This window comes from Dermochelys coriacea, chromosome 3, assembly GCF_009764565.3.
Source record: "Dermochelys coriacea isolate rDerCor1 chromosome 3, rDerCor1.pri.v4, whole genome shotgun sequence".
NCBI lineage: Eukaryota > Metazoa > Chordata > Testudines > Dermochelyidae > Dermochelys > Dermochelys coriacea.
The window spans coordinates 187,443,572-187,462,602 of record NC_050070.1 but is presented as its reverse complement, the minus strand read 5'-3'; the positions used below and the strand labels follow the sequence as shown (position 1 = coordinate 187,462,602).

Sequence of the window (19,031 nt, the reverse complement as noted above, 5' to 3'; positions counted from 1 at the left end):
TTTTCAACGGCCCTAGGCAAATGCAAGATATCTCTGAACAGGGAGTGCTTGCAGTAGCCCTGTTAAAAACAAGTACTGTATCTGCACTGTGGATAGACAGGTTACAATGAGAGAGAGAAAGAGCATTCAGCTCTGCTTGTATAATAATAAAATGAAGTGGGTCAGGAAAATGCCATAGTCTCCAGATTTACACATGCTGCATTAAGATCTATGCCTACATTAATGTGAAGTTTGTTTTGTTATTATACAAGCACAAACACACACCATGTTACGGCTGTATTTTAATAACTTTAGAAAAAAGGTAAAAGTTAATTATATAACAATATATGGTCAATATACAATATATTGTTTAACACTTAATTCCATATTTAAATATGTAACAATATGCATCACAACAGTATAATTGTAATTTCTTATTGTACATGAGCAAAACATCAATAATTGAAATCCTCCCTTCAAAAAACCCCAAAAAATCCACACCTGAAATGAACAATATAGCTGGTGGCTAGTTCCAAACAAACCCCATCCTGCATATAGGGAATGAACTAGGCTCAAGTCTGTATTCACTAACAATTCAAACCTCAGAAGCTACAGGAGCATTGTCTGTCAGCATTTTCGAGAGAAACTGATATAATCCCACCTACTGTTTAGCTGTGCTAGACTTTCTATACAAACCGGCCTATCACGTTATTAAGAAGCAAAAGAATATCTCATCAAGTACTGGAGTTGCTCAATCAGAGGAAAGCACTTAATGCCATTTCCTTTACGATGTACAGCTTTAATTCTTAAAACACCAGGCAGTGTCCATCCTAGAAATCTTCATAAGAAGCATGGCGATCACCAAATCTCTTTACACCTCCACTCTGAACTACCATATCTCCAAATCGATCCCCTTTCTCTATCAACAGGAGACTTTCCTGATATCACTCAATTTCCCCTCTCCACCACTGTGAGATTCCTGCCATTCCCTCTTTCTGCCCTACCCCTCATATAAAGTTCCCACCTGTACTCCAGCCTCAACCTTCCCACAGCTTTTGGCATTGTTGATCACCCCCTTCTCCAGGACATTTTGTCCCCCCTTGGCTTTCACTGCCTCCACCCCCTTCCCTTTGCCATTTCCGTTTTCCTTTGGTGATTTCTCTCTCACTCCCTCTGCAGAGGACCTACAGGGCTTTGTCCTTGTCCATTCTGTTGGTTGGCCTTGGCCAACCTCATCCATTCACACAAATTTAACTATCATCTTTATTCTGATGGCTTTCAAATCTGTTTCTCCATGCCTGACCAGTCTCTCCCTGTCCAGTCCTGTATATTTAAATTTCTTTCTCTAGGGTTTCAACCTGGATTGCTCACTGACAACTCAAGCTGAACATGCTCATGCAGCGCAGAAGCACTATCACTTGGGATATTTAAAACTAGACTGAACACAAAACAAGAAGGAATCATTTATAATGTGGTTCTTCTCTAATAAATGACATCGGGGTCCCATGGTGGTTGTCTCTCAGTGATTTCCATATCAAATGCATATATCTTAAAAGTAAAATGATGAGGTATGAGCCTTGATAGTTTGACTCTTAGAGAATTTCTTTTGTGTGTTTTGCTAAAAACAATTGATTTCTTGTGCTATTTTCACTATCTGTATTAAACTACTTATTTTTTGATTAGGCACTTTAAATTTCTAACCACTTATTGCTCATCTTATCTTAAATTGGGGCAATGATTTAATTATTTGACCTATACCCAGTAAAAGGTTTTTAGTGGCACATGTGCTTTAACCCCAAGCTACTATTATAAAATTGGCTAAATTCATTAGGAATATTTTCACAGGAGAAAATTATGTGTCTCTGCAGAATGTTTTACAGCAAAGACCTTTATACAAGAGTGTTACATCATAAGTGACACCATATGTTCCTACACTTCAGTTTGCAAGAAATACTGACTATAAAACAAAACGTAATGAAGTCTTTCTGAAAAACTACTGCCCTGTGATCCTTGAAATATATGCATATTTTAAGGAGCCAATAATCAGACCAATCTAATTAAGAAATAGATAATTAAAAGACCATCAAAAATGTTGGCAAATCATGCTCACGAGACATAACTTGATGTTTGCACTAGTTTTTATGTAGGATTAAAACAGTAATGGAACCTCATCTGAGATTTAATCTATGGATGATTTAGAGAGATTAAATTGCACTCAAACAGGCTTTATAATAAAAAAATCCCATTAAAAACTCAACATTAAACAGCACCAGAACCTGCAGTAATTGCGGTATCTTTCTGTACATATAACAGGAGGTGCTATAGTACCAGTCACTACAGAATGAAAAATGTTTAGGCTAAGATTTGCAAAGCCACCTAAGGGATTGGATATCCATATCACAACTCGGTGTCCAAATTCCTTAGACAGCTATGAAAAATCTCAATCTTAACTGCAAATGGTGCCCATTATAAGTGCTTGTAGAAATTTACATTTGCACTACAATTCACATAGTCATTCTGTACCAAATAGACTGTGGGTTCTCTCCCCCAGAGCTTCTTTCAAATGTATGGTCACTGCTTCATACAAGTTTCAACTAACCGGTCCACCAAGCTAGTACACGCAAGAACATCAAAAGCAGCAACCTGAAATAATGTAGCTAATATGCAAAGAACACTAACCCCCGCCAGCTTGGAAGAGGCTAGTTCACCAGGGTTCCATCCTCCACATCTGCCAAGTCACACTGCCCCACAGTTTGGAATACGGGGGTATGAATTATAGCATGCATCCAAGTGCTGTGCTGTAACTTCCCCGTGTAGACGCTGAAGGCGTGAACAAAAAGGTACCCAACTTCACGTTAATGCAGAGGTGGGCAAAATACAGCCCGCGGGCCATATCCAGCCTACGGGACCGTCCTGCTCGGCCCCTGAGCTCCTGGCCTGGAATGCTAGCCCCCTCCCCCGCAGCGTCAGCTCACTGCGCCACTGGCGCAATGCTCTAGGCAGCAGGGCTGCGAGCTCTTGCTGGGCAGCGCAGCTGCAGAGCTGCAGCCTGACCCGGTGCTCTGTGCTGCGCAGTGGCGTGGCTGGCTCCACCCAGGTGGCAAGGCTGCCTGTCCTGGTGCTCTGGGTGGCGTGGCTGTAACGTCGCCAGCCACCAGTGCTCCAGACAGCATGGTAAGGGGGCAGGGAGCAGGGGGGATTGGATATAGGGCAGGGGAGTTCGGGGTGGGGGTGTGGATAGGGGGCGGGGCGGTCAGAGCGTGGGGAACAGGGGAATTGAAAGGGGGCAGGGGATCCGGGGGGACAGTCAGGAATGAGAGGAGGGGTTGGACAGGGCAGTGGGGGGCAGTCGGGGAGAGGGTTGGGGGCAGTCGGGGGACAGGGAACAGGGGGGTTGGATGGGGCAGGAGTCCCGGGGGGGCAGTCAGGGGGCAAGAAGCAGGGAGGGTCAGATAGGGGCCAGGCCATCCATACAATTTCAGGTTTCAGAGTAGCAGCCGTGTTAGTCTGTATTGGCAAAAAGAAAAGGAGTACTTGTGGCACCTTAGAGACTAACAAATTTATTAGAGCATAAGCTTTCGTGAGCTACAGCTCACTTCATCGGATGCATTTGGTGGAAAAAACAGAGGAGAGATTTATATACACACACACAGAGAACATGAAACAATGGGTTTATCATACACACTGTAAGGAGAGTGATCACTTAAGATAAGCCATCACCAACAGCAGGGGGGGGAAGGAGGAAAACCTTTCATGGTGACAAGCAGGTAGGCTAATTCAGCAGTTAACAAGAATATCAGAAAGAAAAGGAGTACTTGTGGCACCTTAGAGACTAACAAATTTATTAGAGCATAAGCTTTCGTGAGCTACAGCTCACTTCATCGCATCCGATGAAGTGAGCTGTAGCTCACGAAAGCTTATGCTCTAATAAATTTGTTAGTCTCTAAGGTGCCACAAGTACTCCTTTTCTTTTTGCCAATACAGACTAACACGGCTGCTACTCTGAAACCTAAGAATATCAGAGGAACAGTGGGGGGTGGGGTGGGAGGGAGAAATACCATGGGGAAATAGTTTTACTTTGTGTAATGACTCATCCATTCCCAGTCTCTATTCAAGCCTAAGTTAATTGTATCCAGTTTGCAAATTAATTCCAATTCAGCAGTCTCTCGTTGGAGTCTGTTTTTGAAGCTTTTTTGTTGAAGTATAGCCACTCTTAGGTCTGTGATCGAGTGACCAGAGAGATTGAAGTGTTCTCCAACTGGTTTTTGAATGTTATAATTCTTGACGTCTGATTTGTGTCCATTCATTCTTTTACGTAGAGACTGTCCAGTTTGGCCAATGTACATGGCAGAGGGGCATTGCTGGCACATGATGGCATATATCACATTGGTAGATGCGCAGGTGAACGAGCCTCTGATAGTGTGGCTGATGTGATTAGGCCCTATGATGGTATCCCCTGAATAGATATGTGGACAGAGTTGGCAACGGGCTTTGTTGCAAGGATAGGTTCCTGGGTTAGTGGTTCTGTTGTGTGGTGTGTGGTTGCTGGTGAGTATTTGCTTCAGATTGGGGGGCTGTCTGTAAGCAAGGACTGGTCTGTCTCCCAGATCTGAGAGAGCGATGGCTCGTCCTTCAGGATAGGTTGTAGATCCTTGATGATGCGTTGGAGAGGTTTTAGTTGGGGGCTGAAGGTGATGGCTGGTGGCGTTCTGTTGTTTTCTTTGTTGGGCCTGTCCTGTAGTAGGTGACTTCTGGGTACTCTTCTGGCTCTGTCAATCTGTTTCTTCACTTCAGCAGGTGGAAACCCGATGTGGCCCTCAGGCCAAAAGGTTTGCCCGCCCCTGTGTTAATGTATTCCTCTTTGAGCAGTACTACATTAACACAAAGTAGGTAACTTTTCCTTCACACCCAAGGCGGACACATGGGAGAGTTACAGTACTGCACTTTGGTGTGCTCTGCAATTCACATCCCCATAGTCCAAACTACAGGGCAAGGGAGACATAGTCTTGGACACCCATCAGAGAGGATTAAATCTGCTATGCACGACTTCCTCCCACCCACCAGCATGTCTGCAATGATGCCAAGGTACTGACTGAAATCAGTGGTCAGGCCGACCATCCTGTCACACAGTCTTATACTAAGTCAGGGTTTTTTTAAGTCCACCAATCATGACTGAACAAAGAATTTTGAATTCTGATCACAAAAATTTGTGCTCTTTTGTTTCTTCTCAGGTTAGCAATCTCTGGCTAACAGCTGACTGCACCACTGATTAATATAAACAAGTTTCTTAGCCAGAAGTTGTCTATAGTAGTAGTACAAAGACTAAGGTTGTTGCACTACACTGCAACATGAAAAACAGGTCACAAGAAACAAGATTAGAAATTAAAGCTGCCTTTGCAAACGTGATCACAGCATGTAATCCCTTCATCAATTTTTACTTAAAGCGTCAATCCTTTGTTTATTAAGATTTTGGGGGGAGAGAGGGCCTCAAATTGCATTTTTTACTTGTGAGCAAGGATCTTTAAGACAATCTCATTATAAGCACATTGTCATCTATTAATGGGTTTTCTGCATCAAAAATTAAAAAGTAGCTTAGCTTCCCTTTGGCCTAGCAAAAAAAGAGATCTCCCTATGAAGCTAATTTTAAAAGGAAACACAGTGATAATGTTGATATTATGATAATGATTAAAAATTAGGTTTTCTATGCATGATAGTAAAGCTTTATTTCCCCTAAGATATTATCTTTAAAAGACCTAAGAGGAGATAGTGTTGCCTAGTGGGCAGCGCACTGGCCTGGGACTCAGGATATCTGGGTTCCATGCCTAGCTTTGCTGCTGGGTGCCTTGGGTAAGTCACTTCCCCTCTCCGTTTCCCCATCTGTATAACATGGATAATAATACTGAACACCTTTGTAAAGCGCTTTGAAATCAACTGATGAAAAGGGCTATATCTGAGAAGCTGGCTAAATTCGATTTATCAGTTCCCCAGCAGCTCTATCAAAACATCAAGCTTCGACCCTGCAAAGACTTAGGCATATACATAACAATATGCATCAAGCAGTCCTACTGAAATCAACACTCACAAACCAAAGTTGTGCAATCCCGCTGTGATGGCCACCTTCTTGGGGACTTAACAAGGGACCTCCAGAGTTGAAAGTGTGAGTTTCTCCAGCTGGAGCTTAGAAGCCAAGGCTCCCTAGGTGATACTGTAATGGATTCATATCTTCTTTCATTCAGGCACAGAAGGGGTCCTGAAACACATATGCACCCTCAGGTTATGTCTGTGTCAAGTCTTTGTGGACTGGGGCTTGCAACTGAAAGGTGTAAAAGAGGAGAGGATTTTCTGATGGCTCTTCACAGCATCCAAGCCACAGGTGTAAAAAACAATCAAAGCTACAGTGCCCCAATCACCCAGGCCACTGCAACTGTTTCCATCCGGAAGACCCCAATGTTCACTTGAGCCTGTCAGCAGTTCAACGAGTCTCTGAGGAATGCAGCAGCCAGTTTATACAATTAGAATCAGAGCAGCAAATTTCAGGTCAGGGGATGTGTACTGGGGCTGGAGGGGGCAGACTTACTACAATTGCTGATTGCCAGAAAATTCATTAACGAGATTAGTCTGATGACCAGTATATTAGGGATTTCCAGTTCCTTCTTTTGCCAGCTGTTCTGCTTAAACACACTGTGACATCACCCTGGGGATGATACCACATTGTGTGTTTATTTCAGTAGCTGCTTACTCTTTTAGATTTTTTTTTCAGTTTTCTGCACAATACTTTAAAAAAAAAGATGGCTTTACAAAAACAAGGATAATTGAACAAACAAAAGATACAGGAGCTGAACTGCTATAATTGCCTCATCCTTCCAGGTAAGGCATGCTTCCTGACTGGTGTGCAGTGCCCTGATCTTTCAGAGAGCTGAGGCATTCAAGTTGCTCCTAGGAAGTACACAGCACCTTGAAAGAGCAGCCCCTAACAAGCCTGTGCAAAATAACAGCACACAGTAAAATTCCAAGCATTATCGAAATATCTATCAAGGACAATTGACTTCCTTGCATCCACTATTGAACAGATGGAAACAGAAACTATGGCAAAACCTGTAATATAAACCAATATTGCCTTCAGCAATCTCTGCTACAGGAAACAGACAGACCATCACACCAATATTTTAACAGAATTTAGGCTCACAGTGCAGGATTAGATGACATTACTATTTACAGTATTAAATGCTCAATCCAGCTGAAATTAACCTAGGCAGCTGCAGTCTCCCAGAAGCTCTGTATAATTCCTATTAATCCAATAGCTAGACTCAGCCCTCGGTTACCCAAAATAATCCAGGGTGGTTGAAAGTCCACGGTGAGTTCTGCAGTTGGCTAGCATGTTCCCAAAATGGGCTACACAGATCATGGTTGGGGCACTGATTCAGCACACTGATCCACCACACTGGAGCCTTTGCCAGTGGGCTCCTCTGCACCCCGCCCCCAATTTAATTTAAGCTTCCTTCATCCAGAGGAAACCTTCCTCCAAAGTGAATCCCTCTGGGGCACAGCTGTCCCTGCTGGCACAGGCAGGAGCATGTAACTTTTCCCTATACCAGTGAGGGTGAATTGAGCCCAATAGCTTCCACTGTGACAGGGAGATTGATGGGAGAAATACCCTCTTTTATTCACCAAACCCACATAACCCCTTCCTTTAAAGCAGACTCGCTGGGCCTTATTCTCATTTACACTGAAGCTCCTTTACACAGCCAGCGCAGTTTAAATAAGAATCAGCCTACGGACTGCCTGGCTTCATTGTCATGCATGGGAATCAGGCTCATGATAATGACACTGAAGGAATTGCGCAACAGATACTCAGGACATATCCAGACATCCTGCTGCAAGGGAAGCTTCATCATGAACTCAGGAAGAATCTTAAGAGGAGTCGTGGCCAAATGTTCCTGTTCTGCTCTGGCCAACCTGGGAAACCCTTTCCTGAAGGCAACTAACAAAAGCAGCTTTGATAACCACAGGTAAAACTGTCTACACCTGTAAAGTTCCCAGAGTTGGCCACAAACTCCTGTGTTCCCGACTTACTCAAACCATCTCCTGATTTTGGCCTGCTGCTGTCCTCCCTAAGAGGCTGGCCTGTGTGCCACCTGCCTCTTTCCTCACTTATGCTGTCTCCCCATTCCTCTACCAGCCTGTCACAGTGCAAAAAGCACTGCAAGATCAAAAGAGACAAATGAAGAGACTGTTATCTGTCTGCTGTCTGTCTATCTAGCAGCTTCACATCAGGAACGCCCCTCCCAATTATGATGACAGTAATTGGGAGATTGGTTAGAGCACCATGAGAGGGAAAGAAGAAATATTGGATGAGTCTCAGTGCTTTGATTTAGGGAGCTCCTCATTCTCTGAGACACATTTCTCACTATTAGTACTGTTTAACTCTTTGTATTTCTCTCATTTAGGACAATTAAAATACACTCAGTTTCACTCTGGAATGTAGTCCCTTTCCAGTCAATTTCAATTTCATGTTCTCCTTCATTACTACTATTTATTTTGGGGTTGCAAACAAGGCAGAGAATTTCTGGGGAACAGGGGAGATTAAATGTATTTCTACTGGAATTTCATGTAAATTCACTGAAATGTTAAATGATTTGAGGGTTTGTAAAAGCATGTTATTAAAAATATTAAATTTGGGGGAAAATTTCACCTATTTCATCCTATTTTTCCGTTATGCAGATATCTGAAATCTTATAGCAAGGAAGTGATAAGACTGATATCTAACAGCAATCTTGTGACAAATACATCTCTTCCAAATGTAACCATACTAAACAAGAAACATACAAAGCTGAGATTTCCACATTAATAAAACAGAGAGCTCTTGCACGTTAGTACATTCAAACCAATATTTTGTTTGCGAAGCAAAAAATAGTGATTTCACATTGGATATTATGCAGTCACTCAAACTATCCTCTTGTCCAAATGGATATCAGAATCCTTCCAGCAAGTGAGTTTGCTGGCTTTAAAATAAAAAACCTTCAGATGACAGAGTACCAGAATAAAAATGTGTTGTCCTGGAAACAGACTCCTAGTTTCACAATCTACAGTATGCATTTCCAAGTGGCTGTTGATAAATGTTTATGTGTGTATTAAAAAAAACCCCTCTGTTTAATTTGAATTGTTGCAGAAATGTCAAGAAAGGATAACGCAGCTCCCTTTATGCAGAATCTCTTTTTTGCTGTTAGATTTCCACAAGTATCTTTTCTCTGTCCCTTGGATCTGTAACCCTGGATACAACAGCAGGACTGTGATCAACACATTGAGTTGGCACTATCCAACTAATTCTCAACAAAACCAGGATGATTGTGTGTCTTGAGGTAATATAACTCTGAGAGCCATGATTCCAAAATAGTCTGATCAGTCATTTTCATGCTCTCAATGAATCCAATGATTCATCTTTACTAGCTTAAGTACAATTTTTCAGTAAGTTCTAGAAGATGAGTTCTCTTCATTTTCCATTTTAGTACCTTGTTATGGAAGTGAAAAGAGATATGAGTCCAGATACCCAAAAGTTAACAGAGTTTGGTTGAATATATCCAAGATGCTCTTTGTCTACCTAGCTCTCCAAATTATATACCTGCTCTGTAGTAGCAACTAGATGGAATGTAGCATTCAGCATATTGATTGCAGAGTGTATCAGATCTCATTTCTTATCAAGTTCCAAAAAGGAATAAATCAAAGAATACTAAGCACCTGTACCTGGAGGAGACACTGATTCTGGTGTCTTCTGCTGTTTACTTAAAACTGCAGAGCCTTTGATCTTGGTGGTTCGAGATCTGGTTAGGAAAAAAAACGTTGGAATGCTTTGTTTTATGTTTCATTATTTTTATGGATTTAATAATATAGAAAACCCTAAAATCATAGAATATCAAGGTTGGATGGGATCTCAGAGGTCATCTAGTCCAACCCCCTGCTCAAAGCAGGACCAATCCCCAATTTTTTGCCCCATATCCCTAAATGGCCCCCTCAAGGATTGAACTCAAAACCTTGGATTTAGCAGGCCTATGCTCAAACCACTGAGCTATCCCTGACAAATGGTTCAAAGTCTCACAACAGAAATGAAAACAATGTACTAAAATAATAGTTAAATTATGTCATTGAAAAGAGCATTGCAGAAAATAGCTTAGAATGTTCCAATTTTAGCCCCACCACACTTGTTTCAACAGGTTTAGTTTTACTGGCTTTCTTTAACTAACTCCAGTGAAATACTACATAATCCATAGCTGGGTAATATGTTCTGAAATCTATCAATCTTTTCAGTACTGACCTCAGAAAAGAAAAATCATGGGATGCATTTTTAAAATCCTTAGATTCATCCACTGTAAAACTCTCTACTAAAAGAGACTCCTAAACCAACACAGGCTGTGAGTCACCAAGCAATGTAGTACCCTAGCTGTAAGTAAGGTTTATTTAAATGTGAGTAAGTTGGTAGCAAATCACTCCAGGAATGTTTCAAAAAGCACTACAGATGTTAGGTCTTAGTTGTAAATTCACATTTCTAAAACTTGCAGGCAATGATCAAGGGAGAGCCTTACAATTCATAAGCCCATAAAAACAGATGCACTAAAAGAAACATAGCTATGCAGCCTTAGCCATTGGGCCATGAAGCCAAACATTTGGAAGCACATGGAAGGCAAATCTGATTCTGCTGATTAAATGGAATGAGTTGGGCATTGTTGGTTCTATGTCATTTAATCTCTAAATCTAAACTATGTCATAGGAGTTCTGTAAAACTTATTGAGTGCTTCCCAAGATCACAAAGTCTTTTAAATGTCTACTGGGTCTTATTTACGTACTATATTAGTTCATGTTTACTTTGTGTACTGTTTATCTCAGGGTTCGCTTTGATTTAATTAACTGTAATAAATCTCTTGTTATCCCTAACAGAGTTTTAAATGCTGCTGTGTTTGACTAATTTAAACAACCACTTAAAATCATACTAGATTTTTACATAACTGCTCTATAAATGTTGCAGTCTGTTCTCCTCCAGCAGCCAGCATTATCTGTAATACCCTTCAGGATAACCTAGTGCAAATTTCATACAAATCAGATGTAAGAGAAATATACGCCAGGCTTTCTAAGAAATGTACTCACTGAATCACAGAGGTAAAAAATGAAATAGTGATCCATCCCATCCTCTTTTCCAACAGTCTTTTCCAGAAGATGGTATAGCAAAATAGGCAAGTGAAAATGCACTAGAAGCTCTGTTGCAAACCTGATGCAGTTTGAACCACAGAAATGTTTCTGTTCTCAGCCAATCTGCCCATATCTGTTTATATTTTATTAAAGTGACAAGGTACGTGAGGTAATATCTTTTACTGGACCAACTTCTGCTGGTGGAAGGGACAAGCTTTCGAGCTTCGCAGAGCTCTCCTTCAAGTCTATATTGAGACAAAATAAAAGACCAATTGCTATCCAAAGGTTTACAAACTTTTTCATATAGTAGACTACATCTTGAGATCAAAATCATCTAGTGAGCACACCTCCAATCCTGATCTCACATCTTCTTGGAGGCTACTATTGTGCTTAGTTACCTCAAAAAGTAATATCAATATAGATACAAGATTTAAACAAACTAATTTTAATGGGATTGATACAGCTACTTGACTAAGTCTCTTCCCCCATCTTTCCTCTGTTAATTTCCTGGGAAAACACTCTACCTTTATTACTACTGAAATGTACCTCATTGCCTTTCAACCCTCATTGCTCTAAGTTCCAGGTTTCTTTGCCGTTTGGTTCTGTCCCCCAGTATACTTGCTACTGCTCCAGTTTTGAGACTGTCTGCAAATGTGATCATAACTGAACTTACATCACAGAAAGGCCATGCAGTATCACAAAGGGTGAGGAGAGGGTTGTGTTTTGTTTTGGGGATGAGTTTTTACTATTTTTTACCATTTTAAGGTTCCTTGATCAAAAAATGCCTGGAAAATCTAAAAGAATCTGGACTGATCTACAAGTATTCCTCGGCAAATTCTGCACCACTGTGCAAAGCAGAATTTGAGCAGAAATTAATGTTGTGCATGCAGAAATTCCTTTCCTCCCCACCCCAAAAAAGTAGTACAGAACTGCTGGCCACCACTAGAAGCCACTGAACGCAGCAGAGCCCAGCTCACAAACAGAAGACACTGCCAGGGAGGGGGAGAGGGAGCTAATGGGTTCCAGGCAGCTGCAGTATTAAGCACAACCTGAAGGAAGGAGACAGCATGGAGGAAACTCCGTACAAGCCAAGGACCCAGCATCAAGCTGTTTCTACTCCTGGGCTCTTGGGGTCAGGGGTGCAGGTATCTGGGCTGGGGGATACCCCATGGCTGGGCTCTACGGGAGAGGGAGCAGAGAAAAAGGAACTGGGTTGTCGTAGGGGTTTCTTTAAATCTATTCCTGGGGCATTTTTTGTGTGTGTCTATATTCTTACAGACATATTTGCTGACCGATATTTTGAAATAAATTACCAAAATAATTGAAACTGGCATGATCATATAGTGTTATTTTGACAAATAAAAGTTGCAGAATTTTAAAATATTGGGCACAGAATTCTTAATTTTTGGTGCAGAATTTTTAATTTTTTTGGTGCGGAATTCCCCCAGGAGTATTTATAAGTAACCAACTCATCACTGCTGGATAACTTACAAATGCTTTTACCTTTGTAATAGGGGGCTCTAGCATCAGTGATCTAGTGGCCACAGCCAGAAAACCAATGTGTAGACAAATCACAAACATGCATGCAGTATGGTAAAAGAAAGAGCCATTTTTCAAAAACTGTAACCTTAAAACACAGGAATTGCCATTGTGGCTCCATCTAGTCCTATAGCCTGTCTCAAACAGTGACCAATACCGGCTATGTTAAAGAAAGATGCAAGACACCCTGCAGTAGACAGTCATGGAATAACTTGCCCACAGTGAATTTTCTTCCAAACCTCCATTAACAGAGGTTGGCTTTCAGCAAGAGGATTTGGTTTCTTCCAAAACCCTTAAAGTCTTGGTTTGTTTGTTTTCATCTTTACTATTGTAGCTATGTATGTTGTCAAAATCCTAAGAAATGGCAAATCCTCTTTTTAATTGTACTAAGCGATCAGATCCAGTGTCTCCCGTTCAGTCCAAGCTGCAGCTCGTTTGCGATTCTGGGACTGCATGGTCACCTGTGCTGCTGAGCTCACCATGCTGACCAAACAGGAAATGAAATTCAAAAGTTCCCAGGGTTTTTCCTGTGTACCTGGCTACTGCATCGGAATTGAAAGTGTTGTCCAGAGTGGCCCGGAGGCCAATGCCGTCAAATTGCACAACGCTGCATCTGCACTAACCCAAATTTGACCCAGGAAAGTCGATTTTAGTGCTACTCCCCTTGCCGGGGAGGAGTACAGCAGTCGATTTTAAGAGCCCTTTAGGTCAACGGAACGGGGTTGGTTGTGTAGCCACATTGCTTATAAAATCGACCTAACACAGCTAAATTCGACCTAACCTCGTAGTGTAGACCAGGGCTTAATCTTAATGGTATCTTGTGGAAATGAATTGTGTTAACTGTGGCTTAAGAGATTAAGGAGTCTCATTCTATCAAAAATATTTCCCAAAATGCCATTGTACAGCATTTTACCCTTTTTTCCATTTGAAACTCCAAACTCCAAAGCACCTTCAGAAAGACAAAAATATTAACGGTTAAAAAATATATCTTCCTACAGTCTTAAAATACAAGTTGCAAGGTTGCACACAGACCCATCATAGCATGGGTCAGTTTTGATCCTGTGACAATTAGAACATGGCATTTTGAAGATGTACTACTCTCCGGAAAAAGCAGCAGCATTCAGAAATTGAGCAGCTTGAGTTCCAAGTTAATTCTCTTCATGGAGACCACACTGTAACTATTCAAGTAGCACCACCTGGACAATGTTTATTTCAAGACCACTAATTGAACATAATGCTGAATGCTTTCTTGATAGGGAAAAAAATCTTCGTATGTGACATGAAAGAACTAAATTCAGCCTAGCAGTTCTCTGGTTCAGCAATAAAGGCAATGCTTGCTAGTTCTAAAACCAATAAACACATCACTCTAGCAATGAAAACTAGGCATGCACAGTTTTATTACACCTCACAAAACAGATATATCCTTGGAATCCCTAAACACCATATAACACCAGAAAGCATCTGTACAGCAAGATTTCTACCTTTGAATGGTAAACGCAGGCTGCCGGTATTTTCATTTCCACTTTACCTGACCACTTGGGCTCCTCATTAATCATTGTTAACCCATTCTACTCCAGGTCCTATTTCATCTGGCAGTCATTCTTTTAAGGCTCTATTATTTCAAAAGGGAAGTAAGAAATATTCTGTCAGCATATGCAGAAGGAAAGAAAAGAGGCTTTTTGATTAATGTGCATTATAAATCTGAAGAGAGTGAAGAGGTTAAGCAAGCACCACTTAAGAAGAATTATGATAATATTGTTGATCTGCATTAAAACAGCCAGACCTCAGACAGTCTGACAATTTAATCACCAAAATATATCTAAAAAGCATGTTTTACATTGCAACATTATTGCAATACAGAAACCCAGAATTCAGTTTAATGTGATGCATAAGACCCAATTCTGAAATCAACAGGAGCTTCCTTTGAGTAAAGGACTGAGTTAAGAGTTCAAGAGCTGTGGCAGACCTTTCCTCCCAGCCACAAAATATTACTGCATAGTGTGGTGTTTAGATGCTGCTTGTAATTATTAGAACTGGGAGCACTAGCTGTTGGGAGTCTGAAATGACAGGAAACAGGAAGCAATGGGGGGAAGTTGAGGAGGCGAAGTGAGAGCTACCAAGGGTGCAGCAACTGCTTGGTAAAGTGGTTTCCACTTTAAAAATAAAGTTCTGTTGAAGTTTGTTAGTACCTTGCCTGGTTGATACATATTGTCCATGAGGATGGATCTTCTGCCTCTGAACCCAACTGTACCCTTTCTGCAAAGCCCAGGTGAGCCTCCAATTGCTTTTACTACCTGGATCCATATGTTTGAGACTTATCTGCTTGCAATCAGTGCTAGAGAGATTTCTGAAGTAAGAAAGTGTGCTCTGCTAATCTACTGCCTTGGAGCAGAAGGGCAGCGTATATTTTACACTTCTCCCCTTGCAGATGATAAATATGAGACTGCGCTCACTGCATTAAAGAACTTTTTTGTGCCAAAAGTGAATGTAGTAGTTAATAGCTACAGATTTTGCCAGTGTGAGCAGAAACCAGGGGAAACTATAATACAGTATATTGTTTCACTGAGAAGTCTGATTGTAACTTTTTTCAGAGTAGCAGCCATTTTAGTCTGTATCCGCAAAAAGAAAAGGAGGACTTGTGGCACCTTAGAGACTAACAAATTTATTTGAGCATAAGCTTTCATGAAAATGGGTTTCACCTATAGCAGTGATGCAGAAGAAGGGTGGAGGCATTCACCTTTGTGTGGACTTAAGGGAGCCAAATAAAGTTATTGTGATTGACAGCCATCCTCTTCCTCACATAGAAGAAGTATTTGCAGAACTCCATGGAGCAAAGATGTTTTCTACTCTTGATTTGCAGACCACATACTACCAAGTTATGTTGCATGAAGATAGCAGAGACCTCACAGCATTTATTACACGCGAGGGACTATTTTGTTCTAAACATGTTCCATACGGTCTCGCATTTGCCCCAAGTGCCTTCCAAAAAATGATGTAATTGATTCTGAAGAATCAACATGGAGTTCAGTGCTATCTGGATGATATTATCATGTTCGGAAATACTTCTGTGGAGCATGACAATAACCTGTAGTCTTTAATAAACTGCATCAACAAAGCAGGCCTCAAGCTCAATAGGTCCAAATGCAAATTTAGACAAACTGAACTCTCCTTTCTGGGGCATACAATTTCAGAGGCTGGACTAAAACCTGATCCAGATCATATCCTGGCAATTTCAAATGCTCCTCCTCCAACAGATTTGCAAACCTTATGTTCCTTCTTGGGTCTTACCTCCTGGTATGCAAAATTCATTCCCAATTATGCTTCTGTCATTGAACCATTATGAGAATTACTACGGAGAAGTTCAACCTTAGTGTGGACAACGGATGCACAAGCTAGTTTCAAAATGGTGAAAGACTTGATTGTACATAGTCCAGTACTTGCACTATTCACTTCTGCATTGCCCACAATTGTAACTACTGATGCTTCTGATTATGGACTTGGGGCTGAAGTCACACAACTTCATGAGGACAACACAAAGAGGACTGTTGCATTTGCTACAAGGACTCTAAGTAATGCTGAGAGGAAATATTCTACAGTCGAAAAAGAAGCACTTGCTTGTGTCTGGGCTACTGAAAAATGGAGAACTTACCTGTGGGGCCGCACGTTCAAGTTGCGCACAAACCACAGCCCTTTGATGACGTAGCTCACCACGAAAGGACTGGGAAGAGCAGGATATCGTATTGCTAGATGGTCTGCAAGACTACTCTCTTTCAATTATCAACTGGAATATAAGCCTGGAAACCCAAATGTGGTAGCTGATTGCCTTTCTTGCCTGCCTTTGCCTTCACCAGATGGTCCACCAGAGGATGAGGATGTAGTAGTTGCGCTTATTACAAGCACTCTTACTGCAGTTACAAAAGAACAATTTCTTGTTCAGAGTGTCCAATTCAACAAAAACTATGGGAATTTCTGACAAAGAGATGGCCCAGTAACGCTAAAAACCTTGACCCAGTTTTGCTGCCTTATTTTAGAGTTTGGGATGAACTTTCTTTGCTCGATGGCTGTGCGCTACAAGGTACACCTGGCTACTTGTGCCAGAAGAATTACAGTCAAAACTCAGACACCTGGCACACGATACTCATCAAGGAATTGTCAAAACCAAACAACAACTACGGGATCTGTATTGGTGGCCAGGGAAGGACTCTCAAACTGAAACACTCATAAAATCCTGTGTTATTTGCCAAATGCATGATGAAACAGCAGTGACATGTACCCCTCCATTACAGCCTGTTCCACTTCCTGAATCTGCATGGGAAAAAGTGGCAATTGACATTGTAGGACCCTTTGATACTGCTCCAAGTGACTGCCATCATGCCATCACTTAAATAGACTATTTCAGTAAATGGCCTGAGGTAGCGTTTATGTCACAAATCTCTTCTGCTACAGTAATTAAGTTCTCTCTTCAGTTTTTAGCAGGGAAGGTAATCCCAAAGAACTGGTTTCAGATAATGGCAGCCAATTTACTTCCCTGGAGTTTGAAACTTTTCTAGCAGAGAGGAACATTTTACACAGAAGGTCATCCCTACACTACCCTCAAGCCAATGGGAAATCGAACGGTTTAACAGAAGTTTCAAAGACAGTTTGCAAATCGCTAAACTGGAAGGGTGATTGTGGATAACTTTCACTATTGATTTCTTGCAAGCATACCGGGCTACATGACATGCCACAATGCAAAGATCACCAGCAGAGTTACTGCATGGGAAACAGATGAATACTAAACTGAACATTGCTGGATTGTTAAAGGGATGACCTAATGCCCAACTGAGGATGATGTGAGAAAAACAGTAGAACAGAACCAAGCAAAGTATAAGGCTTTCACAGACAAGCGGCTGGGTCTTAAGGAACCAAAGTTTGAGCGTGGTTCCTTCGTAAGAATTCTAAAAACCTGGAATTTTACGCAAAGGGGACCATAAATTCACAGCTCCTCTTAACATCATAGAGAAGAAGGGACCTTATACCTATCGACTTTCTGATGGGTGGGTATGAAATGCTTCTTATCTTGCACCTGCCTATGCACCAAGAGGAGATTATGCCAACACCCAGTCTGCACTGGATGATTTCACCGTAGTATCAACACAACAAGACATTGCACTGGAATCGAGGCTTGACGGATGGCCTGTCAGACCCAGAAAACCACCTGTCTGAACTAGAGACTATGTTATGTAATATCTACAGTGTTTTCAGTGTAATATTTCTGCCAACAGTATAGTGTCTTGTTTCATATTTGTTCCTGTGGTTAGAACAACAATGTTTATTTTAATTGGGAGAGTTTCCTAAGAGAGGAGGGAATGTGGTATTTAGAAGCTGCTTGTAATTATTAGAACTGGGAGCACTGGCTGTTGGGGTCTGAAAGGACAGGAAACAGGAAGGGGGGGGGAAGCTGAGGAGGCAGAGTGAGAGCTACCAAGGGTGCAGCAGCTGCTTAGTAAAATAAAGTCTTTAAAAATAAAGTCCTGTTGAAGTTTGTTAGTACCTTCCCTTGTTGCTACAACACATACTTCAAGTAGACAAACATTCTGAGATCCTCCAAGCTCCTGATAGCTCCCACTGAAATCAATTATCCTTTCCATTGACTTAAATAGGTGCTGAAACAACCTCCTAGTCACTAATCCAAAATCAAAATATAACATAAAATCAATTAAGAAACTATAGCTCAAATGCATCCCAAGTGTCATCCGAGTAAAGTCAGTGGATTTGAATGAGAATTGGATTGCCTAAGTATAAAGGTGCTACTAAACATGGCACAGTGATTTAATACGCTAGCTTTTCACCTCTGGAAGTCTGTTTTCAAACCTCATTTAAGTTCTAATATATACTTGAAATGAATTGGATAGTCACACATCTCAAATGACCCAGACAATCTGGCACAGCTGTTAGATTCTGTTCTGCAAAAGTCAAATACTGGGAACATCAGGGCACTTGCTGGTCTGGAATTGATAGGACTGTGCAGATACCTCTGTATAATTGCAACATGCCTAGCTCTAGCCATACCCACCTGGGGAAAGTGACAATGACTCAGAGGGTCCACTAGTCATGAAAGTTAATTCAAATAAAAAATACTTTTTAAAAGTGCCAGATAACTTGCCTGCAGTATTTATCTCCTGTTTCCTTGATGTGATTCCCACTCATTCTAACAATCAGTGATTCCACTTTGGTGCCATTGGACCTTTACAGCAGCCACTGGATAGAGTAATAGTTCACAGTGAAGAACAAAGCACATACAGAGCAGAGACCAGAGTGCCTGTATTGCTATAGGACAGGATTACTGTTGAAGT

General features: G+C 41.3%; 1 protein-coding gene across 6 annotated transcripts in view; it reads right to left on the bottom strand.

Moving 5' to 3' along the window:
* Positions 1-19,031, bottom strand: part of CCDC85A (coiled-coil domain containing 85A) — a 205,706-nt gene that overhangs the window by 173,277 nt on the left and 13,398 nt on the right. The window contains exon 3 of one of the 6 annotated variants that reach the window (XM_038395596.2): positions 9,673-9,797. The exons of the other annotated variants lie outside the window; for them this stretch is intronic. Coding sequence (XP_038251524.1) covers positions 9,760-9,797 — 38 coding nt within the window. The 3' untranslated portion in view covers positions 9,673-9,759. Of the gene's footprint in view, positions 1-9,672; positions 9,798-19,031 lie in introns of those variants that run through there. 6 annotated transcript variants of the gene reach the window in all.